Source organism: Buteo buteo, chromosome 20, assembly GCF_964188355.1.
Source record: "Buteo buteo chromosome 20, bButBut1.hap1.1, whole genome shotgun sequence".
Classification (NCBI taxonomy): Eukaryota; Metazoa; Chordata; class Aves; order Accipitriformes; family Accipitridae; genus Buteo; species Buteo buteo.
The window spans coordinates 10,311,961-10,323,712 of record NC_134190.1 but is presented as its reverse complement, the minus strand read 5'-3'; the positions used below and the strand labels follow the sequence as shown (position 1 = coordinate 10,323,712).

At 43.0% G+C, this 11,752-nt stretch overlaps 1 protein-coding gene across 2 annotated transcripts in view; it reads right to left on the bottom strand.

The window, feature by feature from the left end:
• Positions 1–2,231: 2,231 nt before the first annotated feature.
• Positions 2,232–11,752, bottom strand: part of NEDD9 (neural precursor cell expressed, developmentally down-regulated 9) — a 75,185-nt gene continuing 65,664 nt past the window's right edge. For both annotated transcript variants that reach the window (XM_075052203.1, XM_075052202.1), the window contains exons 3-7: positions 9,651–9,752; positions 8,348–8,449; positions 6,683–7,906; positions 6,255–6,344; positions 2,232–4,886 (exon numbers count right to left, since the gene is read on the bottom strand). In XM_075052203.1, coding sequence (XP_074908304.1) covers positions 4,377–4,886; positions 6,255–6,344; positions 6,683–7,906; positions 8,348–8,449; positions 9,651–9,752 — 2,028 coding nt within the window. In that variant the 3' untranslated portion in view covers positions 2,232–4,376. The remainder of the gene's footprint in view (positions 4,887–6,254; positions 6,345–6,682; positions 7,907–8,347; positions 8,450–9,650; positions 9,753–11,752) is intronic.

The window sequence follows — 11,752 nt, the reverse complement described above, 5'->3', positions numbered from 1 at the left end:
GTAGATTTACTCTGATGTTGAAAAGCCACACAGCAATATCCAGGGCTCCTCAGACAGAGAAAGCTGTTGTCTTGGGTGGAATTTGGATGCAAATAGCAAAAAGAAATTATTAAAAAAAAACCACCCTACATTATGTGGACAGTCTATCTCTGAGATGGGAAAAATCTTCTAGCAGAAAAAGGGCTCTGTTGACTTAAGAGTGATGTGTGTATGTTGTTTTTGAAACTGCCAGTGTAACGGGTATAAGATGAAATGAATAGGCACGTTTCAGAATTGGGAGGAACTCTCTGTGTCATCCTCCGAGACTGGCAAGACCCTGTCTTTGCCCTGGAAATGTTCCTGTCTAAATGTAGACTAATGCTGTGAACATTGCGAGAGGAGAAAGCAGCAAGGGAGGGTTAAGAACTACCTTTGGAGTAAATCCTATGAGTTTCTAAAGCCTTTTGATTGAGACTGAGGCATGTTAAGGTGGAGCAGGCAGCCTGGAAGTGGGTTCAACAGGGAAAAGCTGGATTTGGAGCAGAACAGCTACAGATGCTTGGCTCGTGGGCAGAGGGAAGGTGTTACCGGTGAAGCAACACTCTGAAGAGCACTGGCAGTAGACGTGGGAGGGACATTTCTGAAACGTAGCCCAGATGTACATGTTGGAGAGTACTAAAAGCTCCAGGGTCTGGAAGTTCCGGGGGGTGTGAAGATGCTGGAGTGTAATCCAGCATCAGGCGACAGTGTGGGAACTCGGTTTCCTTCACCCGTGTTGCCTTTGCTGGAACGGCAGACAGGGGGTTTGCCAAGGTTGCGGAAACGCGCAGGTAACGAAAGCAGAAGCCGCGCAGCCCTGGCTTGCAAGAAATGGTAAAAGTAGCAGCAGGGGGTTGTGCAACATGGGGCGCAATGAAGTGTGTCCTGTGTCATGAATCAGTATGAACTGATAATTTCTCTAAAACCTGCCCATTTCAAGAGTGGCTTTTGTCTCTCCTCTTTCTCCCTCACTCATCATCCTGGAAAAGAAAGGAAGCATTTTTCTGATTAATATGAATTAGCATTTACTTAATGTTTGGAGTAAGGAGCCAAGTGTGTTCTGCATTTGCCACTAGTGTGAGGCAGCCTTTTTTTTCCACACTGGACATCAGACAGTCATTTCACAGTGGCCATCAACTTGGTTGCCAAACAGCGGTAGTTTCTTGGCAACTGCGTGGGGACACTGTGGCTCAGGGAGGAGAGCAAAGAGGCTCTGGTTACTATTCTGAACCATTTTGGTTGTCCAGTCCCTCCTTTGTTGTTAGTTGACCTTTTTAAATTTAGTAGAGGAACAAAATGGAGCGCTTTTGGGAAGCAAGCCTGCATGGCTGGCTTTCCCCTTGTGAGGACACAACAGGCCGGACTAGGCACTGCGCTCTCGAGGTTTTCATTTTACTTGCACTCTCCAGCAGGAAAGTCTTTCACTGGCAGCTGAGAACTGGCATAAGCACAGAGCCAGTCCCAGGTTTTTTCTTTCCTCCTTGCACACCCAGGGTGTTTGACAGGAGGTAGGGCAGTGCCTTGGCAACAGTGAAATGGGAAGATAACTTTTGGGAAAGACTCCATGATCCTTGAAGCCACGTGGTTGTTTCAGGTGGAACCCCCCCCCCACAGGTAATGCTCAACTTGGCGTGTAGAAGAGGGATGCTCTTACTGTTGGGTTGGGGTGGGGAAGGATGGCTACACTGAGCAAAGCTGCTCTTCCAGTTCCTGCATGGATCGTGGCTTCACCAGTAAACGCTGGAGAGGGAGAACAGGCCAAAATGGGTGGACAGTCGCATCTGTGTCCTGCCCACCCCACCTTATCGTGGGATTGTGTGAGAGGAACTGCCCCGTTCACCCCCAGGACCTGCGCCTGTGCTATGATGAGGTGGTTCAGGATGCAGCTCACGCAGCAGGAATAGATGCTGGGAACGGGGCAGGAGCGTGGCCCGGTGCGCTGTAGACCCTGATGGTTGTATTTTGGGCTTGATACCTTGTGTAGCTGAGTTGGATAAACCTGCTTCTTCTGGACAGGCAGAGAAACTGTCCATCCCTTCTTTTTTACACCCTCAAGTTCTCACTCCACACTACAAGCACTCATCAGTGAAAAGATGGAAGTAAACTCCTCATTTTAGAATGGCTTTGATAGTATTAGCAGGCAGCAATATTTCTTTTTAATATGCTTAGAGGACTCTGAAAACAAGAAAAAATAAGACCACATGTTGCCTTTTTTATATAAAAAAAGCTATAGTCATTTAATAATTTTAAAATGGCTCTCTACAAGATAACAAACTGTAATACAGGCTTGCAATAAAGGTTCTCCTTTTGAAAGCACAAACTATCAACATAACCACTAAGCTTCAAACACTTTTTTACTTTCTAAGAATATACAGTGAAAAAAATGGAGAAGGAAATCCAAGAATCCCAAACAACACTAGTACAAAACAGGTTCATGTGGATTGCTTTTTGGCAACTGGCTATCGGTTACAATGGCATAACTACACTTCGTGGATATTACACCAGAGCCAAGCCCTGGAGCCAATTCTAGGCCAGCTGAGGTTGTGCTGGCTCCCGTTGCCCTTCCAGGAACAGTCTGCAGACCCTGGAAGCAACGTTACGGTAACTAAGAGTGGTCTTCACTCTGAGACAATACATTAAGGCTGCAAGATTTCATACGCTGCTGAAATGGTTTTGTTACCTAAGACAACAAATCCCATTTCAATAAGGCACGTGTTCAGATACAAACTGGGAAAGAGAAAAGTTGGGCAGAAGTGCCAGTTTTCTAGGTGCTACTGATCTCATGACTGTGTATTCACCAGTGATCTGCTTGCTGGTGCAAATGCTCAGAACACATCAATGTGGGACTACCCTGAATTATGCAAGGACAGTAGTGTTCTGCTTTAAAAATGCCAGAATCACCTGGGATTTACCTAAGGTATTGCTCACTTTGAAGCATGGCTTTTAGTCTGAGGACCACAGGCAAATGGCATTCTGTGACTTATTTTTAGGAGGTTCACAAAAGGCAATGAAGACAAATAAGCTTATATGTGTTTTGGAGCAGCCAGCATACATGAAATTTCTAAAGGAGTCTATCACTCTGCTAACAATTTTTAAGGGTCTAAATTGAAAATTGCTGGGTGGGACTGTGTGTACTTACTGATGGAATGGCCCCATTAAAACAGGAGGTCATTTTTGGCAACAATGCAGTGCAGAAGGACCAGCACCTATGTAATAGAATTTGGAAAAAAAGCCCAATAGTTGAATGGAAGTCAGAATTGCCATAGATGCAATTAATTCTCAAGAATATGTCCTACAAAAGTAAGTGCTATTTCTTCATTAAATTGTGTATATGCTATAGAGATGTTTAAATATGTCACTTCAAATTTACCTGTTTTCTCTCCATATGCATTACAATTTGTATGTTAATTCCTCTGGAAGGGACTGGTATTCTGAGACATTGCTCATCTGCAGCCTCAAAGATGAGCCCAATGGATCCTGGGATGCTCTCAAGGTAACTCTGAGTCCATGAACCATAAGGCTTTTGGGCCTGTTAAATTTAATTGCGAATGCAAGGACGTACAAGGTAAACATGTATGAATTTACATTGCTGGGAATCCATCCACATTTTTAAATCCCCCATTGCACAGTTATTAGAAATAGCAGAATTCAAATGCCATAAGATATTAAATATATACGATTCTGTCTTCCTTCTTAGAAGGTTCTTTTTCTTATATGGCCTAATAATGCTTTCCTCCCAAATGCTGTACGCCTTGCTTGATGCGTTGCTTGTTGCAGTTGTGCATATATGCTAGTCAGAATGATTGAATGCTGTACATAAAGTAACATCAAGAGGAGAGTTAAATTTCATGGAATTAAACTATAGAAAGTAATTTCTAAGAAGGGAATGGAGTTCTATGAGAACCATTACACTTGCTTCATGGATTGCTACAAGTAGGTTTCACAACCAAGTCCATGTGCCAAAATCAAGATGGAATGAAACAAGAAGAGTGCAGCATCCAGTTAACAAATATACTGAGGTAACAGGCAGTATATACAAAAGATACGCACTGCTTACCCAACGCATAATTTTTAAGGTGCTTAATTGATGGTTTAGAGAAAGTAGCAACATATACAAATATGCAGTGTATACAAATCTAAATGTGTATTAGAAACATAATACAGAACCAGATATATTCCCAGATCCCTGATTTCATTAGATTCTCTAATGCATAAGAATGTATCTAAAATTTCATCAAAAATACCTAAAAAAAACCCCAAAAACAAACCAACCAAAACAAAACAAACATTTACATAAAAATAGCTCCAGTTTGTTTGCTTTTCTGTTTTGCTGCTTGTGGATTGGATTCCACTGGGTTTCATAAGGATGCCATTTGGACCAGCGAGAGTTTGAACAACTGTGCGTGACGAGACAGCTCTGTTACTCGGTCGACCATCTTCTGTAAGGCTGCTGTATTGGGGTAATGCAAGGCAGCCATCTTTGTAGCCAGAACGACACTCTTCAGCAGTTCACACAACTGGTTGCTGGCATTCATCACTTTGTTGCATATGTCCTGAGTTGTCACTTGCCTTGTGAGCATGTCTCCAATGAACACAAGTTTGTGAGCGCTCAAAATGACAAATTTGCTGTGAGCCACGAAGATTCGGGGGGGCTGAGAAGCGTTGACGCAACCAAAAAAGGCGTCAATGGCATTTAGGAGGGAGTTGAAGTGAGTCTCGCATTGGTCAGAATAGAATAAGAGTAGCTGGCTGTCACGGGAGGTGGCAGTGCCGTTTGCAGTCTGGAGAGCTTGAGGCGGCTTCCATTTTGAGATGTCATTCTCTACTGGCTTTGTGATCTCTTGCTCCAGACGTTGAAACTGATTGATCTGAAAGGCAAATAAAAAGGGTCTCTTCAAAGAATATTCTCCTAAGACGTTATGTATTCAATTTCACTTCACGCCTCAGGACACCTCTAGGTATCATAGATTGACCTTATGCTAGTATACGTTTTCAAAGATCTTTTATTTTGGAGAGTGAGGGGCAATCAAGTGCTTTGGTTACCAGAAATCCAAATACACAGAGTTCAGAAGAGAAAAACATCTAAAATACTCTATTTGCATTTAAAAAAAACCAAACCCTCCTGAATTTACAGGCTGTTGCTCATTTGGAATATTCTGAAATCACAAGTGAGAGAGATGGATCCAAGTGGCAATGACTCCTACAGAGTCTTTAAAAAGCTGCCATCTCTGTGGGATTTTGAGATGACAAACCTTTAACTTTCACCTCCATGTTGCTTGTACAATTTTCTGCCATACAATATGGCAACAACATATTGAAGTATTAACATGAGGGCAAAGTGAAGCCCTCAATCTTATATGTCCTACTTTTTTAGCATTTAAAGTGATGTTAAGCACAGTATTTAAGTTAATGCTATTGATCTTTACTGAACAGGTGTACAGGTGGTATGTGCATCCAGTGTGGCCCAGTGATTAAGGCACTGGATTGCGGGTCAGGAAACCTAAGTTCTTGAGCTGACACTGTGACTGACCCACTGTGAGACATTGCATAAGTCTGTTTCTCCTCTGTGGTAAATTAGAGACAGAGACTGCTTTTTATTACACATATGCACTGGGCCCACCACAATGGTGCATTGTATAAAAAAAAAAATTAGTCTCTTAAATTGAGATGGTTGGAAATTGTTTTCAAGGGAAAAGCTTATTCCTGCCACAAGAGATGTCATTCTAAACACTGAAAGCTGTGGCTGTGTCTCCACTCCATTACGAAGTGGCAACAAGGAAATGGACAGGGCAGAGATGATGATCTTCAGCATAGCTACGCTGCAGTAAATACTTAAGATTTCTTTGGCATAAGCAATCGCTGACACAGATGCACAGGGCCAGGAAGGTGCCAAAATCTCGATGCTCACCATTTCCCATTTGCAGCATGACAGTGTACGTCCTCGTCCTTTGCGCTGATAAATCCCATTATGGTGGAGCCTGACTGGCACAAATCCCACTTGGAAAGAAACTAACCAGGAGCTGCTGTTTAGCCAAGACCTAATACCTGCCATCTTCACCATCTAGCACCTGGGACTTTCCACCTGCATGTGCTGGCACTCATGCACGCCTCACAGCCACGATGCTAGCACTTGCACGCTGCTAAGGGAAGGGCCCCTCCTGTTTTATTTGATCAGTATTCCTTATGTGCAAGGAATGCTGCATTTCAGTGTGATTATTGCATCTGAGTGAACATACCTGATGGTGCTCTAGCTCCATTTTGCTCTGTTTGATGATATTTTCTTTTTCCAGCAGCTCCTTCTGTTGCCTTTCAAACTCTTCTTTCCCCTGTTTTGCAAAACATAAAGACATTGTGTTAAATCAAAACCGCTCCTGAGCTAAATGACAACTCATAAATCAAATAACAGGCTGCTTTGTGTTGGCTTTTTCACTGGTAGTGCACCACTAAGAGTATGGAGAAGAAAAGGATAGTGTGGCAGAGCAAAAGGCTATTGCGATTATGTATGCAACAGTCTTATTTGAGAGAAAGTAATCACCCTTGTGAAATTACTCTTCAATATGTATTAGTGTAACAATCTGATTGCTATTTTCCTGCAAACAGCTTCTGCAAAAACCACAGATACCTCGCTTGGCCTTGTGCAGAACAAGGTGTTGGGTTTACCTACCTGCAGGTGAACATAATCGTAGTCATCCATCCAGCTCTTTTCTGAGCTCTCACTGGGGGTATTGTGGGGGTGCTGACCTTTACTCAGGAGTGGAGGAAGGGGACTGCAATGGTTCTGTGCTTTTTCTCCATGACGCTGCATATGAGGATTGTCATATACATAGTCAGGAGTGTTCATGATGTTCTCCGGTAAGTTTTTGAAACGTGAGCTGCTCGACACCTGTTTGAAGAGCACCTCTGCGTTGATGCTGATGGTAGTGGTCAGTTGCTTGGCATCATCTGGGACTGTCCTTGCCACCATAACAAACCGATCCAGGTCATCACACTTGTTCTGCAGTCTGTTGACAGCTAGAACATTCAAAGACCAGTTGTAGCTGTTCAAGTCGTGACTGGTTTGGGTAAGGATCTGGTGAGAGTCCTCCAGCCTTTGCACCTCTCTCCTCATTTTGTTAAGGAGGCTGAACTCGGATAGGCAGGAAGCATTGGCTGCTGATCCTTTCGCAAACTGGAGGTACTCCAACAGCGACTGCTCTACCTTATCCACAGCAGTGTGAATTTCATTGATGTGTTTCTCCATATATCCATAAGACCGCCAGTCTGCTGTAATGAAGGCCATGAGGTTATTGACAGCTGTCTCCACCATCTGCTGGAGGCGATAAAGCCTTTCTATAGCAGTGTCTGGATCAAGTATTAGTCTTTTGTCCTGTGCAGTTGATGCTGAGAAAGAAGAGTCTTTTGATGTTGTTGAAGATGTGGACATGTTACTCCTTGTGCTTCCTGTGCTGGAGAAAGACAACCTATTTATCCCATCAGTCACATCCTGTAAGCCTTTAGTGTCTTGGAGGACTGGTGGTGGCACATCATACACACCTTCTTTTCCTTCTGGGATGAGACTTTCACTGACTCCTGTCTGTTGTCCTGGGAATGCAATTCCCCTTGGGGTATCATAAACATCTTTTTGAGGTGCAATTTGCTGTCCAAGAAAATGGTTTTGATGGTTCATAGGGATGTCATAAACACTCTGTTTCTGTTGCACTCCATCTGGCAATAAAAGGCTTTCAGGAGAAAATTTATTAAGCTCTTTCCCAGTTGCTTTGGTGATGGGAGGAGGAATATCATATGCTCCTTCTGGTCTCATACTGTGGCCCCCTGGAGATGAAAATTCCTGCAAATTTTCCCTCAGGCCTGTATCATCTCGGCATGCAGATGGAGGTGTAGCATAGACCTGAATCACAAAAAGCAAACCATGAAATCTTTGGCTAGAATAGCAGAATATTTTACATTTTCCATATGGCCTATAAAATGCTGCAATGGAGGATCTGCCGCTGACTTTCATGAAGTCAGCTACTTATCGTGACTTTGAGTGTCAGTTTTAATATCTCACTTTTTCACATTCATCTTGATGCAAATTCTCATAAGCAGCAAAATCCAAAAAGGCAGCATGCTTCCACAAAGATAATGTAGGCCTAATTATCAATTCACACTCCATAATGTTAATAATTTTGATGCAGTGCTTCACTTTACCAGTTTTAACAGTTTAAAAACCTAAGGAAATCTTTACAGCACAGAATCTCCCCTTCTTTCAGGATCATACATGAACTCTTGTTTAAACATGTCTGGTCAGACATGAAAATACAGGATCTTGTGGAAACAGTGTAATACTTACCCCTTTGGCAGGTGGTATGTCATAGACTCCTAGAGCTTTTGCTTCTCCCATGGGAGCTGGAAGTGCAGGCCCCTTAACTGATGTGGGGGGAATGTCATATATCTAAAGAAAGAATTAATTGGTTACAGAAACAAGTCACCTCAGGAAAGCTCTGATCTCAGATGAGTTTTCTTGGTTTCCGTGTTTCTTCTCAAACAGCCTGAAGATGATCAGAGCTCTTCAACTTTGTATCATATGGGACAGCTGCTTGGATATGCCTGGTATTCTGGACAGTTAGGGGGAAATGCATTTTGCTAGGTCCCCTCTGGGCAATTGTGTGGACAGTAGGCTGGAGAGATGTAGTCACAGCTGACTTCTATCCCAAGAGTTAAATCAAGGCCAGTCTATTACAGATACCTGTTGGGTGAACAGGGGAGCAGTATATTCATGTGACCAGAACTGATCACACCCTTACTGATCGAGATTAGAGGAGTTGAGGAATAAGCTTCTACTAGTACACGCTAAATTCTCTGAAAGTAAGGCTGCCCCTGTCAGTATCGCCTATCTGCTTTATTGGGTGCAGTGTGAGCTGTCTTACTCAGCAGAGAGTACAGCTGTCAGATGTTTGAAGTGTCACACTTGGTAGCATGTCCTACATTACAGTGGGTTCTGCACGTGGTCTAAGGCCACTGTCTGAATGTCTCTTAACCCAGACTTCCCAACAGTTCCAGCCATTTGAGGTCAGTCTGTGTTATGACCTATTAGGCTTCAGTGTTGTTCCCTAGAGGAGCTGCTCGGTCAAAGAGCCGTGGAGAGATGCAGGGTTGTTGAGGTACAGGTCCTGCAAGCATCCACTCTAGATGTCTGTGGTCTTGGGGACTAAATGCTAAGGGTGTTCCCCAGAACAAAGATATATTTTAAGTTCAGCGACATAGTGCAGTAGATATGTGGTGAAAACAACTCCCTGCATAGTAGCTGTTCATCTAGGCGGTAATTTTACCCTTACTGAGTGAATTACTGTCAACTATGCAACAACAAAGTAAGGGAAAAAAAATTGTTCCCAGGCAGCAAGTTTATTCTGTTTAGATACACTCTTTGATCAAAACACAGAAAACAAATGGGACTTTTGCATTTGGTGTGCCGCCAAATCTTAGTCAACATCAAATACAACTTTGAAATGCTTCTGCGCTCTGTGAATAAGCCACAGCATCTAATTAAAACATATTTTCTCTCTGAAATGAGAGAATTTGCTTAGCTCATAAACTTCTGGTAGAAATTCATCACCTTTTGTATCCTGTCAGTTGGCAGTTTTATTGGTACCTACCCCTTGGAGAGGGCGAACAGGGGGGATATCGTAGGTATCCTTCTGGTATTTCGAAGGGAATTCATAAACATAACCTTGTCCTGACCTGACTGGAGTTATTACCTGTGGGATAAAAGAAAAAGAGGAAACATAAGTCTCCGAGGATCTTGGCACGTTCTCTCTGTAACTGCACAGGATATAAACAATTCAGTACTATTAACGTTCATGCTTTATGTGGCAATGTTAGTAACACAAGTCTATATATACTCCTGCCAGTTGAACACTGCAAAGTGACTGTTAGTAAATGCACCATTTTTTCCTTCCAGACCAGTTCTGACACAGCTGCTTTCTAGTGCTACGGTATCTTCTATTTGTCAAGCACAGATTCTCCAGCAGGTCTAGGAGAGTTTGGTCCCTTCTTCCCACTGACCACCCATTAGCACAGACCACACGAGGTGATGGTTACACCACCCACTCACTGAGATCAGGGCTACGTACATGCTGATCCTACTGAGGTATTGAGTGTCCCCACTTGCTGACAGAGGCTTAAAATACTACGTTCAGGCTCTGGGAGTCCACCCCTTTTCTCATGGAGGTATTTCCCACCTACTCCAGCAGGACGTCTTGTGTTACTGCTCCACAGTACAACATGCTGGATAACTGAGTGTGAGCTGTGGCTTTGGAAATTCTTTACATAGAAAGGCTATGCTTAAACCTTCCAAAGCAGGACATTCAATTTTGCTGTCTCCGTTTGGTTTGTCTATATTAGCAGCTAAAAGATAGAAAGTGTTAAGCCATTCTTGAAGTATATAATGCAAGAACAGCCTCTGGAAAAAAAAAAAAAGTGCCTAGAATTTACATTTTTTGACATTTTTCTAAACCATTAACTACCATAATGACTTCAAATAAAATTTGGTGAAAAATAAATGCCTTATGTTTTGGACAGCATCTGCATGGCAGAATATCAGTATTGTGTGGTATAAAAGAAATGTTACCTAACTCCAAGAAAGAGCTTGGTTTATGGTGGAAATGCTGACATCTTAACCTCTGCTGGTGCTATTCAGCTCTAACAAAAAAAATATAAATACTATGACCCAAAGGCATAAAATGGCAAATTACATAGGCCCCTCCCAGATGTGGCTTTGTACTCAGCTGGGGAGAATTCTGTATCAGAGCTACCTAACTGTCTTTAGAAATGTATGCAAGACATACAACAGACCTTCTGCCCAAATGCTGTGTAAAGATCCTATAAGAGTTTTTGCTGTAAGAAATCCTAGCATCCTGGCCAGAGTTCACAGTGAGTTTTGTTTGACTGAGGTCTGCAGGGAAAGTCCCTGATGCTAACCTCCTATCTCCTCTCTGCTATGTTAACAACATAGGCTTTTTTTCTTTTTACTTGCTGCCCAAATATTGCTGTGTTATCTCTGGCTCTGTACCATGAAACAATCACTGTATCTTCCCCCTGAGAAGCCATACCAGTATACTATACAGGTCTGATTCAATGCGAGTAGCCCAAGGCACTGGTAGCACCAGCCACTGGACTGACTGCGTGTGCCTTAGGTGAGGGAGGAACATCCACGCCTGGCAGGTGGGGGAAGACAGCGGGTTTTGCAGCTGCTTTTCCTTGAATTAGTATCAGAGGACAGGAACTGGAAGTGATATGGTCTCCAGAGCTCTGGGTCAGTTTGCTGCCCATGAGAGAACTCCTGCTGAATTGGGTGTGGGGTTAATAGGGCTTACACATGTCAGAGTTTTTTAAATAGAATCTAAAAATGTACTGAATTTATAACAGACTGTTCCTCTCCCACAGAGTCACCTACTACATTGTAAAAGGTATCTACAGACAAAACTTTTAAGAAAGTTCACCCTTAAGTTACTGGAAGCTTCCCACAACAGGTCACTCCAGATATTATCCCTCCCAGGCCACTCTCATGTATTACTGGGATTATTTTGTTTGCCTGAGAAACTTAAAACTTGTTTCAACATGGCTTCCTCATGCTTTTTCTGCCAGTGAGGGCTAGTGATCAGACTAGCGTATTTTGCCTGTGGAGAAGGACTCGGGGTTATTAGTGGATGAAAAACTGAATATGAGCCAGTGATGTGTGCTTGCAGCCCAGAAAGCC